The 22,289-nt window shown below is 37.3% G+C and overlaps 1 protein-coding gene and 1 long non-coding RNA gene across 3 annotated transcripts in view; one reads left to right on the top strand and one right to left on the bottom strand.

Annotated features, from left to right (window-relative positions):
* The window catches only part of MALRD1 (MAM and LDL receptor class A domain containing 1), a 268,212-nt gene extending 258,947 nt beyond the window's left edge, over positions 1 to 9,265 (top strand). The window contains exons 38-40 of the mRNA XM_035545162.1: positions 5,592 to 5,667; positions 7,267 to 7,323; positions 8,085 to 9,265. Of these exons, the coding sequence (XP_035401055.1) occupies positions 5,592 to 5,667; positions 7,267 to 7,323; positions 8,085 to 8,201 (250 nt within the window). The 3' untranslated portion in view covers positions 8,202 to 9,265. The remainder of the gene's footprint in view (positions 1 to 5,591; positions 5,668 to 7,266; positions 7,324 to 8,084) is intronic.
* LOC118247329 (uncharacterized) lies at positions 5,679 to 9,546 on the bottom strand. Of its 2 annotated transcripts, none has more exons than XR_004778382.1 (3): positions 9,299 to 9,546; positions 6,647 to 6,904; positions 5,679 to 5,898 (listed from the first exon to the last, which is right to left on the bottom strand). It is a non-coding gene; the product is annotated as an uncharacterized LOC118247329 (long non-coding RNA). The 2 variants fall into 2 exon arrangements; XR_004778383.1 differs by lacking the exon at positions 9,299 to 9,546 and adding an exon at positions 7,985 to 8,077.
* Between the last annotated feature and the right edge of the window lie 12,743 nt (positions 9,547 to 22,289).

The following is a 22,289-nucleotide window of genomic DNA, read 5'->3' as shown; positions in this document are numbered from 1 at the left end:
TGCAGGGAGAAAATTAGAAAGGCTAAAGCTCATCTGGAGCTCAACCTGGCTACTGCCGTTAAAGACAACAAAAAATCCTTTTACAAATATATCAATGCGAAACGGAGGACTAAGGAGAATCTCCATCCTTTACTGGATGCGAGGGGAAACCTAGTTACTAAGGATGAAGAAAAGGCTGAGGTGCTTAATGCTGCCTTTGCCTCAGTCTTTAGCGGCAATACCGGTTGTTCTCTGGATACCCAGTGCCCTGAGCTGGTGGAAGGGGATGGGGAGCAGGATGTGGCCTTTGCTATTCATGAGGAAATGGTTGGCGACCTGCTAAGGAGCTTGGATGTGCGCAAGTCGATGGGGCCGGATGGGATGCACCCGAGGGTACTGAAAGAACTGGCGGAGGAGCTGGCCGAGCCGCTTTCCATCATTTATCGGCAGTCCTGGCTATCGGGGGAGGTCCCAGTTGACTGGCGGCTAGCCAATGTGACGCCCATCTATAAGAAGGGCCGGAGGGCAGACCCGGGGAACTATAGGCCTGTCAGTTTGACCTCAGTGCCAGGAAAGCTCATGGAGCAGATTATCTTGAGGGTCATCACGCGGCACTTGCAGGGCAAGCAGGCGATCAGGCCCAGTCAGCATGGGTTTATGAAAGGCAGGTCCTGCTTGACGAACCTGATCTCCTTCTATGACAAAGTGACGCGCTTGGTGGATGAGGGAAGGGCTGTGGATGTGATCTACCTTGACCTCAGTAAGGCTTTTGACACCGTCAAACAACCCCAAGCAGAGCTACAGGCTGGGAGATGAGTGGTTGGAAAGCTGCCTGGCCGAGAAGGACCTGGGAGTATTGGTTGATAGTCGGCTGAATATGAGCCAGCAGTGTGCTCAGGTGGCCAAGAAGGCCAACAGCATCCTGGCCTGTATAAGAAGCAGTGTGGCCAGCAGGTCTAGGGAGGTGATTGTCCCCCTGTACTCGGCTCTGGTGAGGCCGCACCTCGAGTACTGTGTTCAGTTTTGGGCCCCTCGCTACAGGAAGGACATGGACGTGCTCGAGCGAGTCCAGAGAAGGGCGACCAAGCTGGTGAGGGGTCTGGAGAACAAGTCTTACGAGGAACGGCTGAGGGAGCTGGGCTTGTTCAGCCTGGAGAAGAGGAGGCTCAGGGGCGACCTTATCGCTCTCTACAGTTACCTTAAAGGAGGCTGTAGAGAGGTGGGGGTTGGTCTGTTCTCCCACGTGCCTGGTGACAGGACGAGGGGGAATGGGCGAAAGTTGCGACAGGGGAGTTTTAGGTTGGATGTTAGGAAGTACTTCTTTACCGAAAGGGTTATTAAGCATTGGAACGGGCTGCCCAGGGAGGTGGTGGAGTCACCATCCCTGGAGGTCTTTAAAAGACGTTTAGATGTAGAGCTTAGCGATATGGTTTAGTGGAGTACTTAGTGTTAGGTCGGAGGTTGGACTCGATGATCTTGAGGTCTCTTCCAACCTAGAAATCTGTGTCTGTGTCTGTGAAAATGAAGGTCACATGCTGAAAGAATAGTGGAAATTGGTTGGTCTGGAGCCTTCAATGTCACCAAGATGAAAGATAAAAAGGACTATATATATATATGTATATATATGTATATACATATAAAGTTTCCTAAGTGACCAAAAATGTAAAAGGTACAAACCTAGGAAGCCCAGGCAGGATATTAATAACCTAATCAAGCAACCAAGTGACTTTTAGAGTGATTCCAAATTAAGCTTTTGGAGTGTCTTCCCTCCTTACATCTTGTCTCCCATTTCTTCTGTGGTATATGCAAAATATAGCCTACTGTTGCAAATGTAAATTTAGTTTAAAAGGTTTTATAAATGCTTTGGAAATTGAGATATTGAGTTACGGTTACTATTTAGAAGAGAAGCTTTGAAACCAGTATAAAGGATTATTTTAAGGGATTATTTTAATTAGTATTTTAATTGTAATAGACTCTTTGGTCCACTAGAATTTTGTTGTTGTTATAAACCTGAGGATAAATATTCTTATGTACTATATATTACCTAAAAAATTGTGCACTGACAAAGAGAAATACTTGATTTTTCTTTGAGAGGTACATGGAAAAGTGAAGAATTCTGAGTTGTTACATCCAAACAATCAAATCTAGATATTTTGATTTTCCATTAGAAAGCATGATGTTACTCAACGGTCTCTTTCTACTCTGGAAGGTATTTTGTGGATTATATAATTTTCTCCCATCAAGGTTGTATGGAAAACCCTATGACAAGGCAGTAGTTTTTGTTACTAAGGAATACAGATGACTTTAGCAAAGCTATGACCCATGTGACCTGGTGTGCATTCCAAGATGATTAATCCTCTCCTTTCCTGTTGTGGTATTTATGGTTATGTTAGAAAATCCATCTCCCTCTGGAACTCAAACACCCACGTTTGAGTCTTATTTTTTTTCTCCTTTCCTAAAGCATCATATGCTTGGCTTTTTTAACACTAATTATTCTCATTCTCTGCTTGTTACAATCTCCTGAACTTGGCATTTATGGGTTTTCTACATAAATGACATTTGTCAACATTTCAAATTTGTTAATTATTCTGACTCATCATTTTTGTGAGTGATAGGTTACCTTTGCCCTTACTGTAGAGTGGTAACACATATGTAACTTTTTTCCCATCATGAGACCTCGTGATGGGCATATTGCTCCTTACTGTAGCAATAAGGTATCATTTCCAATGAGGGTAATGTTTGTTATAGCAAGTCACAGCAAGCACTGCAAGAATGAGCTTAACTCAAGCTACTGCAGTACATTTAGTTCAGCTGCCCAATCAGGCAGTTTAAAATTAGGATGTAAACTGATGACCAGATGGCAATACTTATCCTACTGAGTAATACTGCACTTTTATGCTTTCCTCAACAGTAACTATATTGGTGACAGAGTAGTGGAGTGAGCATTACACAGCTTTACTCTAATAAGGAAGGCTTCATGTTTCTAATTAACAAAAAATGTAATGTGTTGCATTTACTTCTAGGGATGTACATGCAACATGTAAAGTAACATGAGTGCGTAATCTCACTTCCTAAGCACACTCTTCTTCAGGCAATTACCACCTCATCTAACTCGTGGATTATAACATTTGTGTAAACATGTGACTAAATTTTCATTTGTATATTCTTTGAGGGCTTTTAAGTCATCCAAAAGATTTCAGAAATTTTTAAGGATAATTATTGGTATACACTTTAAAAGATTTTTTTGCTACATTCACAAACAGGGTGCATCCATACATATGTTTGTATAAATACCTTTGAATACAGGATATATATGCATATATGTATAGCCTATATGTAATATGCAGGGTAATACACTTAAAGTGACATCCAAAATATTGTTTAGAAAAAAAATAAATCCTAAGAACAGGAGAGCAATTAACAAAGCTTACTCTCCACTTCATCTGAACCTGGGTTGTATAAATTCAAACAGTATCCATATTATGCACGTAAAATTCCCATGGTCCCCTCAGATTAGGTGTCCAACTACATAAGCTCTTTTGTGATTCAGACCTAAAGTGGAGGGACATCTGAAATATGCTGGACACTCTGAGCAAGTTTGAATTGTCATGCTTAAGAAAACCTCATACACACAGGCAGGACCATTTTCAGCTCTAAATACAGCAGGCAGAGAGAATTTGTTGAAGAAAACAGTCAATGCTTTTTTTGTGGTGGTGGTGGTGGTGTTTGTTTTGTTTTGTTTTGTTTGTTTGTTTGTTTTTTTGTGCCCACAGTTTTGTACAGGACCCTGCTGGTTAATGGTTTTGCAGAGGAAGCTGGAGATGTGTGTTCAGTCTCCTTTCCATCAGGACACACCTAAGTATTCAGTGTGTTCTTACTCAAATATGTAATATATATATGCCTTGCACAAATTGTATAAGGTCAACGAGGGAGTGGGGAATGAAAGAGAATTAGAGCCGTCCCTATTCATATCATTTCCTATCGGCACTTTAAAGGTGGTTCCCACTGTGAATTGTGTGACATGTCCTTTGGAAGTGCCTCCACTGACTATAGGCAGAATCTAAGTGTTTAATTCCTTATCATGCCGTTAGCCCATACAGTTGGTTTTTGATGTCTAAATGAGACACCAGAACTAAGGCATGCAAATCTGGCCCTTTGGGCACTAGTTTACAAGCAGAGTCAAGTTTCTTGAAAACTTCTTATCTCGATTTTCTTTTGGTTTCAGGTTTTGTGAACCATAGTGTGATTTTAGAGTGAAAATTTATTCTGTGTAATTTTATGGGCTTTATTCAGGAGGATTAGTATGCAAATATACACTTAAGAGGCATATAAATAATCCAGCATATTATAGCTTCAGTAAACTAACTAAAATCATCAGAATACCATGAATAATTAAGGGTATGATTAAGACCACATGAACAAATCAACAGGTTGAAATTTTCAGTTCTTCTCATTGTCATGACAGGTAATCAAACTGAATAATGAAACTAACATTAGAAGGAATTGCTTTCTGACAGTCTAGTGAAAGAATTTAAAGAGACATTTTTTTTAGCCTATGACCTTTCTTGCACTGATTTAACTCATAAGGGGATATATTTTTGTAGCCTACCTGTGTCATCGTTCTAAGCATCCATTCTGGTTTCAATTTTTTTGCAAAAGAAATCAAGTGGTATGTCTCGCCCCCAGCTCTCACTGAGGAACAACAGCTTTCCTTCCCAACCACTCCATCAGCTGTGTCTCAGTGGCTGCTCTTGTCCCTTCACTGCTGCCTTTCAGAGCCTGTCTAACAGTCAATAGGGAGATAATGCTTAAAGCAAATACAAATACAGCTTTCTGTGTACACAAAGCAATGCATGTGCTCTTAATCATAAAAGCATTAGGGAAAAAAATACCAAAAAGCTAAATGGAGCTCTTCTGAAGTCAACCATATGGGAAAAAAAAAAAAAACAGGCATTGCTTTTGCAGAATCAATAGGCACAGCTCATTCATGCTTCAAAAAATAAAATAAAAATAAAATAAAATAAAATAGAATAAAATTAACCTTCCAGCTGAGGTAATGAACAGGAGACCCATAATTAGCACAATTTCTCCTATTTGTCTATTATAAATTGCTTATGTCATTGCATCCAATCATAAATCCTTGGTATTCCAATAACTTCAGTGATTCTTAAAATATTCCCGACTTTCCAGCAAAATTATGAAGAACTCTTATAACTTTAGAACTTTCTGATTATTTAAATGGCCTAAAATGTAAGTTTTCATGAATAAATTAAAAAAGTTCATACACATTATAGCAATGCAATTTTTTAGCTAATATCTTGTTTTGTCTAATGTATAGCAGTGCTTGCATTTAATGAATATTTAATAGCTTGATATTTTTTAACAGAAACAAATGAAAAATAATTATTTTAATATATCACACTTATACAGAACATTGGTTTATTTTCATTCATTTCAGTAGAGCTCAATTGGGAATATATTTAGCCTTTTTTTTTTTTTTTTTTTTTTTTTTTACTTTTTTTAAAAGGCTTTTTCATCATGAAATTATCTGGTTCTTTGACAACCTGTGTGATATTGTGTTTTGTTGCTGCTGTTGTTCTTGACTTTTCAAGGAAACTAGAAGAAACGACTAATACTTCATTTGCCAACCCATTGTATGAAGACCTTGATTCACCTGGGAAAGTAAAGGTAAGCAGCAATAGCTGTTCCTATACATTTAGAAAAATGTGAGGTTGTTAACATCAAATAGGTTTCCCATTAAAACAAACTGTGTAATTCCTCACTAAATGCTATTTAATAAAAGAAGACTAAACTTTTGCATCACTCAGATCAGTTCCAGTGCATTTTCAGTACAGAGGCAGATTTGAAATCAGTTCTGAGAACATGTTTTCAACAAATACTGGCTGTGGGCTATTGAATCTAGAAAAAAAAAAAAAAAAAAGAGGTTTTAGATTAAGTATTTAGCCAAACATATCAAAGAAAAGCTCACTGGGACTTATGTCCATGTTTTGCTTCTGGAAAAAAAATAATAAAATAAAATAAAATAATACTGCAAACATAATACACAATTTGTCACTCAAATTGTCTTTGCACACTCACATATGTTTAATAAAATGTGCATTACTATTTCCATCACTATAAAATTCATCTTGAAACTAAACAAACAAGTCTACACACTATCTGATCCTTGGCCACGTTTTTCCCTAATGCCATTTATATTTAAGAGACTTCTATAGTAATAAAGAAGTTTGTGAACAAAATATATATCTAAAAGTGAACATAGTGCAGTAAAATATTTCAAGTCTAGATTTAACTATCACATTAGAGTGGTAGCTAAACTTTATGTTTTACATTTAACAAGAGAAATATAATAGACTTAAAATGTAGCTCTCTCTGCTATTTATTGTTGAAAATAATACAGACCTGGGATTTACTAGGAACTAAATAAAATTTAAAACATCTTCATTTTGATACTACCCTTATTAGCGTTGAAATAATTAGGTTTGGTTAGAAATAGAAAAATAAAATTTCCTTGTCCTTTCCACAGTCAGTAATATAAGATTCCACCACAGTTTTGAACAGAATTAATTATGACATCTCATTTACTTTTTATAAAAGGTTCCTTACACATGATTTTAGAGACATTAGATCAAGTTAATTCACTTACAGGTTTGGATTTGTGAGAGTTTCGTGTTGGAAACGTTCCCATCACAATAATGTCCAATTTATCAGGACATTTGTATTTTAGTTAAAATAGATTCCTGACATGCTTCATTTAATAGCAAGTTCAAAAAACAGAAGCACAATGTCTGGAGAGAGATTTTCATAGAAGACAGCTCCAGGCACTGTGATTGAAGTCCGATGCTGTACCAGATTTTCCTGTTTTCTTTAAGACTGTGAATATATGTGTTTTCACTAATTCTTCCTTTAAAAGAGAAAACAAGAGTTATGAGTTTTGCCTGAGTCTGATGAACCTTAAATCCAAATGATGTATCACCAATCAAAAGATACTGTAAAACATGAGCAACAACTCTTATCTCAGACTGAATACCCACAAGTTAAGCACTTGTGGGCATCTAAATTTCATAAAGAAAGAACAATTCTCACTGTACTTTTTCAGAACACTTAAACTATGCAAGCCTAGTGTTGACACACTCTTGTCTACACTATTGTTTGCACTTTTGCATTCACAGGGTGTGTTACTTTGACAGCCACATGGAATGATATTTCCTGAATATCACTTGCAGCTCAATAAAAATATTCTGAAACAGTTGTGTCTTTTTACAGTCTCCTGGGTACACCATCTCACCCACTGTTCAAATCAGTGTTTCTCCATGGCATGAGGTATGTAATAATATATTTCTCTTCTAAAGTAGGATATGTGTTGGGCTATTAAATAAAATGCTGTAGCAGATGAAATAGAAAGAAATCACTTAAAGGTATACTGTTGTTCATTGTATTCACACCTCTGGAACTCTGAGAAAGATGACCAGGGCTGTAATGGCCACCAAGGTCCTCAAAATAGAAATTTCATCAATACTATTTACTATAGCTGCTTGTTATGTCATACAGTAGTTCAAAAATTTCCAGTAAGACAGATGCTGAATAAAATATTTAAAACAATTAAAGTCCTTGCCTGAAGAGTGCATAGTATATTTTTTTCCTGATATGTTCCTCAGTCAAGAAAATTAGAACTGGTAATGAACTGAAGTATCTTTCAAGAGATATATGTCTGCACTGTTTCTCATTTAAATTACAATACCATGTAACAAAATTAGTGACCTACTTCAGTTACATTATTGTACATGGATTCTCCCAAAATAATACTATATGTTGGAGCAGGAGCTCTGCAGACAAATAAAGTGGGAACAGATGCAGAAGAAGTTTAAGTGACTTAGTCAGGTATAAATGGTGGATGATGATTTTGGTGGAGCTATGCTATCTTTTGTCAGCTGAAAATCTGGTCTAGAATTTTAAGAGATTTTATCAATTTATTTGAACTTACCATATTACTTTGACACTTGAAAATCTACAGCCATTCTTATGCTCTAACTAATGAATTGAATTAGTTGTTTCTTTAAATTTTGTTCTGTTTTTACTTTTAGTATCCATTTAATGAAGGTGTGAATGCTACCTCTTTTCTAAATCCTCTCTATGGTGAGACAATGGAAGACGTGGAGAAATTATGCAGTTCCTTGAAAATAGACAAAAAAGAGGATTAATATTGCTTGTGACTCTTTGCCTGAAGATTTGTTCTAAAATCTGAAAGTATGTTATGATACTGCAGCATTTGCAATATGATGAATAACTCTCTACATAAAAACTCTTTTATTGGTATAATTATATTCAGAATGTAACATTACATTAAAATGGAATCTATAAATATATATATAAATATATATAAATTCATATATACGTATGTAGTCTTCTTTCATATTTCTGTTGATGCAGAAAGGGATTGGTAACTATAACTGCAAATTCATTTTGCATTTGGGCAATTCAAATTCCAGTATGTTAATAAAATGTTTAATCCAGTCCAGATTCCTGAGGTCTGAGAATCACAATTTTGTCCCTATTATTTGAGAAATGATAACAAATATTTCTGTAATTTTACATTAGAAAGGGATTTTAAATGGCTGTTTTAGTGTTCCAAGGGGCAGAAGAAAAAGGGAAGTATTTTTATAATTAGAAGCATATCAAGCTAATCAAAAATGGTCGTAAATCATGGATATGAATATCAGCTCAGTATGTGATTCAGCAATGTGACACACTGGTATGTACATTTATTTTAAATATGTATATTTATTATTAACCTTGAAAGCCATATCTGACCAAATTCCCTCTGGTCAGCTCTACAGTGGTTACCACAGTGCTACTGATGTATTTAGCTTAGTGATTTACAGAGAAATGTCTTTTCTAGAGAAACTAGAATATGTCATCTTCTATAATGCCCACTTGAATTATCTAGTGGTCGTTTTCAACTTGAAGGTTTAAGTATTCCTGATGTGCTTAAGTTTTCCTCCCTTACTGTATTTTCACTTAATATAAAACCCCTTGGCAAGTTTCATAGACAAAATACTCTTTCAGATTTATTACAATAAACATATGGATAGCAGATAGTATGTGTGTTAATTTAGGGAAATCTGAAATGCTTGACATTATTAGCCTTTCAAGTCTCCACACAGAAAAGTGCATGGAAGCCTGGCTTCATTCCACCATGCATGAGACTGCTTAGTTTTGGGTGGTGGTTTTGGTTTTTGGTCTGTTTGTTTTTCTTTTACTTTCTTTTTTTTTCTTAATCACACAATAGTATTCATACCTGGGACCACAGAACAACTTTTCAGCTGATTAATTCTCTTATTAACTGGCATATTATTTCAAGGTAACAAGAAGGTTATTCTTCAAGGTTATTCTTCAAGGTTATTTCAAGAAGTAACAAGACACGATTTGCATTGATATTTATCCATCATCCTCTCCACACCTTTCTGGCAATATTCTCTGAATCATAGAATCATAGAACATCCTGAGTTGGAAGGGATCCACAAGGATCATTCTGGCTTCACACAGGACCACCTAAAAAGCAAACCATGTGTCTGAGAGCGTCATCCAAACACTTGAACTCCAGCAAGCTCAGTGCCATGACCACTTCCCTGGGGAGCCTGTTCCAGTGCCTGACCACGCTCTCTGTGAAGAACCTTTTTCTAATATCCAACCTGAACCTCCGCTGGTCCCATCCCCTCAGGTCCTATTGCTGGTAAGCGATAGGTAATAAATACCTCTGCCACATTGTAAAACTATATTGTATTTGCCTCTCTCTTCTTTAATCCCCTGTAGTATTCTCAGTTCTTCCCCAAACTCTATAGCTTATCCAAAAACTTATGTCTCTTGAGCTTGTTTTCCTGGTATGTCCCAACTACAGATCAAAAAAGGACGCAATAGTTAAAATGCCTGGCCCAGAGCTACACGTGTGCCTATCAGATGCTGTACATTGGCTGGTCGGCCAGTTGGCAGCACACTGCAACTTCTCTCCCTCCATGCCCTGAAGCTGGACTGTTGTTTCCTGCCTCGCTGCTGATTTTAATGAAGCTGGTCAGAGCTTCACACGTTTCAGGCACACACCTGCCTTAATGCTGGGTTTTGTTGGAAGTGACTAAGTTATTCATGAAGGCTTTAATAAGGAACCATAGCAAGATGATCACACATGCTGTTTTCCTTCTGAAACATGATTAATAAGACAGAAATATGGAATTTGTTTATTATACTTGTTAAGTTGATACACAGAGAAAAGGCGTGATACAGCAAAGTGCCAAGTGCCTCCAGCTCCTGAACTCTCTGGTATTTTGATTAAATCTGTGTGAGATGATTGCTCTCTGCATTATAAACAGGCATTGAGCATTCCTAGAAGATCAAGCCCATGTAGTCAAATTCTCATTTATTTTGCAACAAAGTGACAATGCTTTCAGAATTCTATTAAATACTGAAATGCTGGTTATGATATAGTCCTTAAATCTCCAAGCATGATGTCCTACTATGTCTTTCTGTAAAAAAAATAAAAATAAATAAAAATTAAAAAAATTAAAAAACAATAATAACAAGGAAAAAATTGGTAACGGTAGAATTTTAGCACATTTTTTCCTTATGAAACAAAATATATTTATTTTACTTATAAAATATATTTATTTTACTTACATTGGTACTCATATATTTTAATGTCCTGTATGGAAACATATGATTTGTGATTATAAAGAATTATTGTAAGAGCACTCAAAGAATGTATTTCTCATCAGTAGCTGTTTCCTTAGAGAATTGTCACTATTCTGTATTATCTCCAAAGCAAGCTAGGCCTTTACTAAAATCGTTTTCCACTTTTATGTTTATAGAATATTTTTTAAATAAATGGTTAGCATTCAGACTTTTAATCTTCCCGAACTTCAGTTGTTTTTTCACTATTTTTATTTCGCCCTGAACAAAAGACTCACTTATATCTGCTCTATGGTAATGGTCTCAAACTTAACAGCCTGACTAACAACAGCCCAAAAATGAAACATTTAAGTTACAGATAAAAATTATACTTTTTATTTCATTTTTGGAAACTTGGCAGTACTTTGAACCAAAGCAATAGAATTCATATTTTCATTCAGCCTTGCCACAATTTCACTTTCAAGATCTAAAGAAAATGTCAGAGAGAAAGAATTTGTTAAATATTTATACGTAGGTTTCTTACATCTCCTAGTTAATAACAGTCCTTGACTAAATAGCCTCTCTAAGCTCATGCAAAGCCATTAATTCCACAAAAATGAATTGTTTCCGACAGAGGCTTGTTTTCTGGGAGTAAATTTAAAGATGGTTCCTCTAGCTAGATGATAAATACTGTACTTAGTCTAGTTTAATGTTGTTTGTACGTTAATGATCCAAGGTAATAGCAGAAATAAATTGCAAGACAATTTTTTAACAAAACCTAATACCACTTTCAGTGTGGTTGATATGCTCTGTTCAGAGTTGTATCATTTGCAAAAATCCTGGAGTCATGAAGAATATAGTTTCCTGATTTTGGCTAATCTGTTATTCAATGTAAAGCATAATTAGAATACATACCAACAACCAAGTTTCATACACAGCCTCTTATTTTGTTGTACCTTTGACCAGAAGGTTGCCACCCTTGTTCAGAAAGGTGGCTGTACTATGCATGTTCCTGCAGCAGCCAACCACACATCCTCAGAAATGCCAAGCAAGTTAATGTTCATCTTTCAATTGTAATTCACCATCTGTAGCTATAATCATTCTTAAAGGAAATATTCCATGCTTGAAAAACATGGAATTTTTCTATAGATTATTCATTAATAATTAATTATCATTAATTATTAATCATTATTAATCATTATTCATTAGTGTTTTCTATAGATTAATCAATATGTGGCAACTAAGCTATAATAAACTGTAAAGTATATTAGACATTGTGAGTTTGCATTTTAATTTGATGAGGATACTCAAAGTGAATTTTAACCGTGGGGAAAGGAATAGATCAAAACAGTACCTTAACTGCACAGGAATTTACAGTACAAAATTATTTTTCTATTATAACCCCCCCCTGCTTTTTTTTTTGTCCTCATCTTAATATGGCCAAAGAGCAACATAGACTAGAAGAGATCCTAAAAGATCCTAGAAGAGGATTCAAGAACATAACACTTGAGTTAACTGAGCATTCAAGAGGTGAGAATGGAATGTAGTAGATACACAAGAGTTGCTCATGGTGTGATGCTGGATTTCTTGCAGTCCTCTGGCTGTCTATGGACCACAAGCCAAAATACGTGTGTCTCCTAACACGGGTTCAAACTACAAGAAAGAATTTTCCATTTTGACAGTTCAATTCATGTTTTTTAAATGTATACATCTGCTTTTGAACATTTCTTCACAAAAGCAGTTCATGTGCCCTTTTATTTATGAATGAGGTTAATTTATTATGCTTTGGGGAAGAGCTGGTCAAGTTCAGAAAAATGTTTAAGCAATAGGATGAAGCCAAAAGCATTATCACCTACAGGGGAGGGTGGGTATTCTACTTTTCCAATGAAAATGTGAGTCCCTGAGAAAAGTCAGCAGGCATGCCCAACTGGCTTAGAAGGGTTTAACAGGGAGAAATGAGCACAAATTATTCATGGGAATTCTTTAATCTTCTGTTTAATTATGTGATCATTCCTAAAACAAAGACTTTGATTGATCATAATGGCAGGAAAATGTCAGTTTGCACTCAGCACAGTGATCAGCATACAGCTACAAAGAAAAGGAAAAAAAAAGAAAAAAAAAAAGTGTTTTAATGCTTTTTGCATGCTTTAAAAGTTTGAGATGCTAAGTCTAATAATTTAGAGGTAATTATATGTAATTTTTTTTTTCCCAAAGAAATCTGTTTTCAATTCATTCCTTATTTCAGTCTTTAATGTTTAGTCCTACTTCTTCAAGTCACTCATTTTTCTTTTTTTCAACCACTTAATGCAGATCATGAAACAGTATTATTCTGTGACAAGTATTTTATGTTATATGTGGCATGTGAATTTGTAATGCTTTAGTCATCGGTGTTACAGTTTTGATAACTAAGACTGAAGGCAATTGACTGAGCAGTTAGGAATAGTGACTTTAAATACAGTTACTTGATACAGTGTACTGTATAAAGACTGTTAACATTAGTAATCTATTTGGTATTCACATGGACATGTTAGCAAGAAGTGGACATTAATAAGCACTACATTACAATTGGTCTCTGATGAAACTGTGTATTACAGCTACATTAGTAGTTAAAATATTCTACATTTTTCATGTAAAGTGTTGTTAGGGAATTAATAATGATTTGCTTCTTTTTGAAAAAAAGAAGGGCTGTATTCATTGTAACAACATGATTAATCATGTAATAAATTAACTCAAGGAGGTAAGTAGAACTCTCAGGGTTTTGTGCTGCCCTGAGTTTAAATGCAAAATTGCTACTGCCACGAAGCAAATCAAAAGGATAAAGGAATACACTCCTAGGTATTTTAATACCAAAGCTCAAGTATCTTGAAGATAAAAAGGATTAGTATTCTTGGCAATTTCTGTTTATCTGCCTTATTCTTTAAGTGAATTCTCTGGACAACCTAGAGAAAATTCAGTGGCCAAAGAATGCTCTAATTCAAAAGTTCTGGTAACTCATAATAATTTCCTTTGCATAGCAAGGCAATGTTTTTTAAGGAGCAATGTTGCTGCATATTAGCAACACTTCAGCTGCTACTTTAAACCACTTAAAAACCTACTTATTTTTTAGCTTCATGAACCTCAGCTTGAAGATCTGTTTCTCAGAGGTGAGAGTTTTGTAAAGCAGTGTTGATACATTTTGATTTACTCTCACTTTATTTTCCTGTTTGTATGGATTTCTATCTCAACACCACTTATTGTGGTTCTTTTACCCTGCTGGGCAGTTGAACTACACCACAACCACTCTCTCACTCCCCCTCCTAAAAGAAAAAAAGGGGAGAAAATATGATGAAAAGGGCTCAAGGGCTGAGATAAGGACAAGTTCACTCACCAATTATTGTCATGGGCAAAACAAACTCAGCATAGGGAGATTAATAACATTTATTATCTATTACTAAAAGGCTAGAACAGAGATAAACTAAAAGGGAACTGAAAACACCTTTCCCTCCAGCCACCCTCTTCCACTTCCTCCCCACAAGTGGCCCAGGGGAACAGCTCCCCCCAGACCCCCTGCTCCTGAGTGGGCTCCTCTCCACGGGCTGCAGCTCCGGCCTGGGGCCTGCTCCTGCGGGGGCTCTCCATGGGCCGCAGCCTCCTCCAGGCCACATCCACCTGCTCCACCAGGGGCTCCTCCACGGGCTGCAGCGTGGAGATCTGCTCCATGTGGGACCCATGGGCTGCAGGGGGACAGCCTGCTCCACCAGGGGCCTCTCCACAGGCCACAGGGGAACTTGTGCTGCGTGCCTGGAGCACCTCCTGCCCTCCTCCTGCACTGACTTTGGGGTCTGCAGGGCTACTTCTCTGCTGTTGTGCAGCAGGTTTTTGTTTGTTTATTTTGTTATTTTTTCCCCTTTCTTAAATATGCTCTAACAAAGGGGCGAACAGCATCGCTTATTGACTCAGCTCTGACCAGCGGTGGGTCCCTTTTGGAGCCATCTGGCACTGGTCCTTATCTGATATGGAGCAGCTGTTGGACTCCTCTCATTGTGGCTATCCTTGCAGCGCCCCACTACCAAAACCTTGACACATAAACCCAATACACTTATCTAACAAGAAGTAGATACATGTGACACTCTATTCAGTTCAGTTTAGAAAAACCTTTTTCGAATATCTGTGGGGTAGAATGGTGAGAGGCAAGGGACAGAATTGATCTCAGTAAATATTCAACTAAGTCCTTCAGGGATCAAGATTTTTATTTTCACATTTGTATCCTATTTGTGGCACATTTCCTGCTTATGGACATAAATCAAAGAAAGAACTAACAGGCTCCTTCTTTTAGTTTACTGCAAATTTTCTGATGAAAATTCCTGAGGGATCTAGCTGGAAGAGGAAAAACATATATAATAATTCAGACTAAAAATCATGTACTGTAATAGGGGTAGGAAGTTTTGAAAAAATCTCCATTAGAAAGTTACTGCATAAAAATGTCACACAGAAATAGGGAAAAGTAGGCCCACTCCTTACATTTAGCTTGCCATCCTCCTATAAACACCTTTTAAACTTACTTGTCAACTCATTCATTCCTTCAAAACTCTCTGGAAATTAAACTAAAAGATAAGCAGTATCCAGTGCATACCACATACAGTTCTCAAAGCTGATGTACAACTTTTTGTTTCAAAATAATAATTTTCTAATATGATTATTTATGTAGATTCTTACAAGAGAAAATACAAAATCTCTCACCAAAGAAGTTAACACAAATAGCTTTGGTTTCTTTTACCATAGTACAGATTAATCAAGTTGCGAATATGTGTTATTCTAAATTACATTAAACTTGTATTGTCTTTAACCTGATACAAATTAATCATACACATAGATAGATGGATAGTGGTAACTGCTATGACAAAAGACCATCAACATATGTACATCTTTAGACCTCTGCACGCCTAGAGAACTGTTATTGGCTGGAATTTTGCTGTGCCAACAGTCTCTTTATTCCAACTTTCAATCTTGTTCAATCTTTCAATTTTTTTATATGGTTTCTTCCCCCCCTATTTCCTATCCTCTTTCACTGATCTTTCAACCCCCAACTTCTCTCTCCCATATGAAAGGGAAATGGATTTCTGAACACATATGTCATTAGTTTCAATCATGCTAGTTAAGTTATACTTATTCTCTATACTGTCTCTAACATATATTGGATTTCAAATTCCTCAAGGCTTTCTTGGTCCTCAGGCACTACTACCTTGGTTATTCTGAATAATGTCACCTGGTTTTAAGAGTTTCAATTGCCTACAAATCTTACTGAAGCCAATGAGAACGGCAGTGATGGCTCCTCAAGAAACTCCAGCCAAACTAGGAAACTCTTATTCAACTGCCAAAATTTGGAATGAAAGTTCTAACTTCAGGCACTTTGATTTCAATGTTTCAAATAATCACTTACATTTGCTTTATCCCTGTGCCATTGCCATTTCTTATAGAAGACATATTAGATGGAATAATTTTCAGACAGTTCAAAACCATGCTGTAGGAACTGTACCTAAAACATATCATCAGAGATGTCCGAAGCACTATTGCTCTTCTCCATTACCTTATGCTATCCTGTGACACCATAAGTGCAGTGAGTGCTGTATGCTGCCTGATGTGTGTGCATCCCTGGGTAGGAATGCAAGATATGTAGTGGAAGGGAGTGTTTGTTCCAGATAAATAATGCCCTTCCATCTGACACACCACAAAGTAAAATAACAGTATAATGAGAAAGACAAGCTTGTTGTGGGATTTTTGTTGCTTCAATTTGAATTTGCAATATGAACAATACAGTAATTTTCCTTTTCAAATGACATGGTTATGGGTCTCATCTTTAAATCTGCAACAAAACAATGCCCTATACAAAGACTTCTTCAGTAGTTTACTGGAAACAGTGTTTCTGCCAGCATGTATAGTTAATAGAAGCAATTTAATTTAACATATGTTAGAAAGTAAAGGTTCCATCTTAGATTTTACACAGTTTGTTTGAGTTGATCCAGATTATCTACTGTAAGAGATACACCATGTTCCTCTCTTCTTTATTTTCCCTTTGTTGCTCTCTTCCTTCCCATGACAACTTTTTCAAACTGTATACTCGATCACTGTTAGTTTCTTTAGGAATCTATTTTCTAATCCCACAAAATAAGTTATCATGAAGTCTAAATTCAAGATTTTTGGAGGTAAGAATGTCAGGAAATAGAGGAACATGTTGCAAAAATCTTCTGCTAAAAAGTAGGTGCAGTCCACCACTCCATATACTTCAGGGCTTCCCTTTGACATCTATTGGAGACCTTGGCACTTTTCTCTGTCCCTGTGACTGGGTACAATTGCCTATAAGCCAACCATGCCTACTTAAATTAAATAGGTATATTTTTTTCTCTCTTCTAGTCAAAGACAATCTTAGGCTTTGATATCACCTGGATGGTGTTCAAAAACATTGAGTCCCATTAGAGTCCCTACTACTCCTAGTAGCCCCAGGAATATGTCATCTAGTAAAATACGAGGAAAAAGCAACAAACCTGAAGAATGGTGGGGGGGGGGGGGGGGGGGGGAAGCAGTTCTGGAAGTGCTGGAAAAGTGATGGGCTAAGAAACACTGTCAAAGGTGAATTTTTGGCAAAGATGGATGCCTATTGTTCAGGTACCATAATTATGACTTCCATTTGTGCAATTGTAAAAACACAATGGAATGAAGTATTTGAATTTAGGAATGTTTTATAAGCATTTTAATAATCAAACAATAAGGCAGATGAAGGCGGTATCTTGTTTACAAACATAAAAGCTGTAGGGTTGTTTGTTTGTTTGTTTTAACTAGGTACACTTGAACCCTGTATATTTTAATTTTGGAAGAAAGGATGCTTCCACATTTTACTTGCTAGCTTTATGTTGGGCAGAATCCTCTTTCATGAATAAAGAGGTCTTAGTACACATCACTGAAAATGCCAAGTACCTCTGCATTGTGTAGCTTACTCATTTTGAATATCAGGAATGTCCCAATTCACTCACTTTTGGGGTAGATAAACTGTATATCTCAAATGGAGTTGCCACTGAAGAGTCTGAGGTGACTTTGTAGACAAATGTAGCCAGCAAAAGATTCTTTGGTTGCTTGTTTGGTTGCTGCTGGGAGAGAAATGGTTTGCAGGAACAGGAATTGTGACAGGCTGTTTTCGTTTGCTTCAGGTTTCATGACATTCTGAACTTAATAATATGTGAATAGTGAGCAAATACTGGTATGTCTGTATTTTGTACTATGAAATTATTAACTACAGAACTAGAGTGCACCCAAAAGATATGCCACACCACTTTTCCATTTACTTTATGGTAAAATGGTAAATACTTTATGTAGGGCCCAAGAACAGATTTACAGGAGGACCCTATATATCAGAAGATATTAAGTCTTTCTCTGACACCCACATGGAACAGCTAAGACACTGTTAGCACTGTGAATCTCACAGACAGCCTTTTCTATTTAACAAAGAAGTATCATTATTCTCTTAAAGCTGTAATTTTTTTGGTGATAGTACTTGCTACTTTATGCAGCAGCCAACAGAACTTTGTATCAAAATAGATCATTGTGTAAGCAGAAAGCAAATGTGCAAGCTTTCAATTTTAAAACCACTTCTGTTGCAGTACAGACACAACAATGCTTGCTTTCAATAGCAAAGGGAAAAAACAGATTAATAGACATACCAGTCAAATTGCTGTAACTTCCAATCCAATAAAACAATGGCAAACTGCCCAAAGGAAATGCCCAAAATATTTTATTTGAGCTATGTTGATAGACAGTGAATTGCACATTGGGAACTTTTAACCTTAAAGATTAAATTTAAAAAGGAAGAAAAAAAATACTACTGCTAAAGGTACCTTGTCCAGCGGCAAAATTTAGTCAGCAGTGTTTTATAGGACAAATTCTATCTGTAGATGTTTAATAGCTTTCTGTAAAATTCATTCCTTTAGCAATGTCCTCAGAATCTAAATTGTAAATGAGCTGGTTTAAGTCTTCATACATGCATAATGTATAACTATTTTCTGTTCGTGTTTCTATTTATACATTTTATGCGTTATACATAAATATTTTTAAATATACATTTTATATGATATTTAGGGGTGTGTGTTAAACACAATTTCAAGAGGTAGCCTAATGAAAACAAATATTCATTTTGATTAATATTTATTTAATGTTATTTTCTGTTAATCTTTTTGTTATGACATAACACTTTCTATATAATTTTTCACTGTAAAGTAGTGCTACACATTGTTGCTGTTGAACGCTAACGGCAGCCCTTGAAAAAAAAAAACACTAGAAATAGATCACAAAGTTATCTGCAACGTGTAATTACATGTTCAATGACCCAGTCTATGGTGTACTTCTGCAAAACATATTTGTAATTGATCAAAAAAGAATAGGTGTATTAGTTTTGAAGTTAACACAAAAATGTCAGTGAATCATCTATCAAGCCTTCCATCACATTCCAACAAAATATATAGCTTGTGCGTCATTTTAAACACATCAGTAATACCAGAGCAGTCCTATGAAAAACAAGGTTATACAAATGTTGACAAGAAGAATAGCCACAGTTCTTTCTCTGATTGGGGCCATCATGGATTGACAAAAATTATGTTTACAAATTACATCATTTCCTACTTGATGAAGATGTGATATGAATGATACTCTTATTCTGAGACTAATTTTGTGTCAAAAGGTGCTCTGTAATGAGGGCGCCAAAATATTTATATATATAGTCAGAAAAACAAAATCCTGGATTGTTCTTATATGAAATTAGCATTTAGTAAGTTATGATGGATAAGTATTGGCTAGTGTAACTAAATCCCCTAAAGGCTGAAGTACCTATTAAATTATCTTTAATATCTATAAAATAGTGGTCAGCGCAAGTTATGTTTTAGTTATGAAGCAAGAGAAATAACTACATTAAATAACAAAATTTAGACCAGTTCTGTTAAAGAGAGCAACAGAGCAAAATTTTTAAGGATCACTTGAATTTTTAAGCATCTCTTGAATACATCCGTAAACTTCATTGCTGTGATTTACCTCTTAACTGCCTTAAATGCTAAGGCCTTAAGCACTAAAGGTAAGGCAGCAGTTCTTAAGTATTTAAAACTAAGTACCATTTTTCTTTTCCATCATAGTCACCCTCACCTTCCTCATACATCTCACACACCTAAACCTCTTCATTGAACCCAGCTGCCCCCATCATATGCAAATATGCACCCCATGTGCACCTTGCATGTAGGAGTCAGCATGAACCACCTGAATTTTTCTGCCCTATCATGCCTTGTGCATACTAACAACAAAAATGCTACTCTCCCATTCCTCCAGTGCCTTTTCCAGCCTCAGAAACCCCCATCCATTTCTTTTCCTTCACTGTTACCACTCTTGTGCACAGACATCTCTTCTCTTAACACAGCTGCAGAGCTGCATCTGTTGAACTGTCAAGTCTCTGCTCCTGCAGGAGGAAGGAGTAGGGTGCTCACAGAGCTGCTCAACCCAAGCCCAGCATGGACAATAAGGAAAGTCAGGGGAAATGAGAGCAGGCTCTAAAGAGCTACAACTGGTAGAGCAAAGGTCCTTATCTGTGATTGTCAACCATCCCATTCACTAAAAGCAAATTTAACACTATTTCACAGAATCATTTAGGTTGGAAAACACTTCTAAGATCATCTTTTCCAACCTTTATCCTAGCACTGCCAAGCCCACCATTAAACTATGTCACTAAGCACCTCATCTACAAGATTTTTGAAGACCTCCAGGGATGGTGACTCAACTACTTCCTTGAGCAGCCTGTTCCAATACTTCACAACCCTTTCAGTGAAGAATTTTTTCCTAATACACAACCTAAACCTTCTCTAGCACAATTAAGGCCATTTCCTCTTGACTTACCACTTGCTGCTTGGGAGAAGAGACCAATCCCCTCCTTGATACAGCCTTCTTTAAGGTAACTGTAGAGCAATGTCTATGTAATTTATCTCATAAAGAAGAGAAATGCTACAGTGCTAAGAAAGGAAAAACGAATGAGAGAAACTGTATGAGAAGAAAATGGAGGAAGAAATACACAAACATGGATGAAAGCTCCTGGTGTTTCTCTCAACATGTGAGAACTGGCTTTGTGCTCCCTCAACCACCCTGTCTGAACAACAGTAGTCTCAGATGGGATGCTCACGGTACAAAGGCAGTTCTGACAGCCTCCAGAATCAGTTTCTACAGGTTACATCATGACCTGAGGAATAGCCCAGATACCAAAGAGGCCGTCTTTTTCAGTTTTGAAAAAAAAATATTATATTAACAACAACAACAAAAGCTTACAAGGTTTTACAAGGTTTATATCACCAGAATATCCAAAAGCTTATTCATCCTCATTAGATGGTCTGTCCCTTACAAATCTGTGAGGCAGTCAGTAGGTGAGGTTTAGTTTAAAGATGGGACCTGAGGCCAGAGACAAAGATCAGGATCTGCCTCATCCCTCCAGCTGCGAGGTTTTAAACATATGAAGTGCAACTTCATATAGCCTGCCTGAGACCTGTGACAACCTGCATCTCCTGCTTAAGTCACAAGGTGTCCCTGCATCAATCTGGTTATCAGACCTCTCATACAAAGGTCAAATATCCATCAATACTGTGGATATATTCACAGAAATATGGACAGGACAATTACCTGGTGTTCAGAAGAGTGAGTGGTGAACGGATTGAGATCCAGCTGGTGACCAGTCACCAGTGGTGTTCCCCAGGAGTCAGTGTTGGCGCCCATCCTCTTTAATATCTTTATTGATGATTTGGATGAGGGAATTGAGAGTACCCTCAGTAAGTATGCAGATGACACCAAGTTGGGGGGAAGTGTCGATCTGCTGGAGGGTAGAAAGGCACTGCAGAGGGACCTGGACAGGTTGGACTGATGGGTGGTTCACCATGGCTAAGGGCCAAATCCTGCTCTTTGGTCACAACCCCATGCAACACTACAGGCTTGGGGCAGAGTGACTCAAAAGCTGTGCAGAGGAAAAGGTCTGGGGGTGTTAATTGATGCTCGCCTGAACAGGAGCCAGCAGTGTGTCCAGATGGTCAAGAAGGCCAATGGCATCCTGGCTTGTGTCAGGAATAATGCAGCCAGCAGGACAAGGGAGGTGATCGTCCCCCTGTACTCAGCACCGGTGAGGCTGCACCTCGAGTACTGTGTTCAGCTTTGGGCCCCTCACTACAAGAAGGACACTGAGGCCCTGAAACATGTCCAGAGAAGGGCTATGAAGCTGGTGAAGGGCCTGAAACACAAGTCCTGTGAGGAGTGGCTGAGAGAACTGGGATTGTTTAGTCTGGAGAAGAGGAGGCTCAGGGGAGACCTTACTGCTCTCTACAGCTACCTTAAAGGAAGGTGTGGGGAGCTGGGGGTCGGCCTTTTCTCTCAGGTAACTAGTGATAGGACTAGAGGGAAGGGCCTCAAGTTGCACCAGGGGAGGTTCAGGTTGTAAATTAAGAGAAATTTCTTCTCAGAAAGAGCAGTCAGGCATTGGAACAGGTTGCCCAGGGAGGTGGTGGAGTCACCATCCCTGGGGGAGTTTAAGGAAAGATTGTATGTGGTTCTTAGAGCAATGGTAATATTGGTGGTAGGGGGACAGTTGGAGC

The sequence above is a fragment of the Cygnus atratus genome, chromosome 2 (genome assembly GCF_013377495.2).
Source record: "Cygnus atratus isolate AKBS03 ecotype Queensland, Australia chromosome 2, CAtr_DNAZoo_HiC_assembly, whole genome shotgun sequence".
In the NCBI taxonomy this organism is placed as follows: Eukaryota; Metazoa; Chordata; class Aves; order Anseriformes; family Anatidae; genus Cygnus; species Cygnus atratus.
This window is presented reverse-complemented; position numbering and strand designations above follow the sequence as displayed.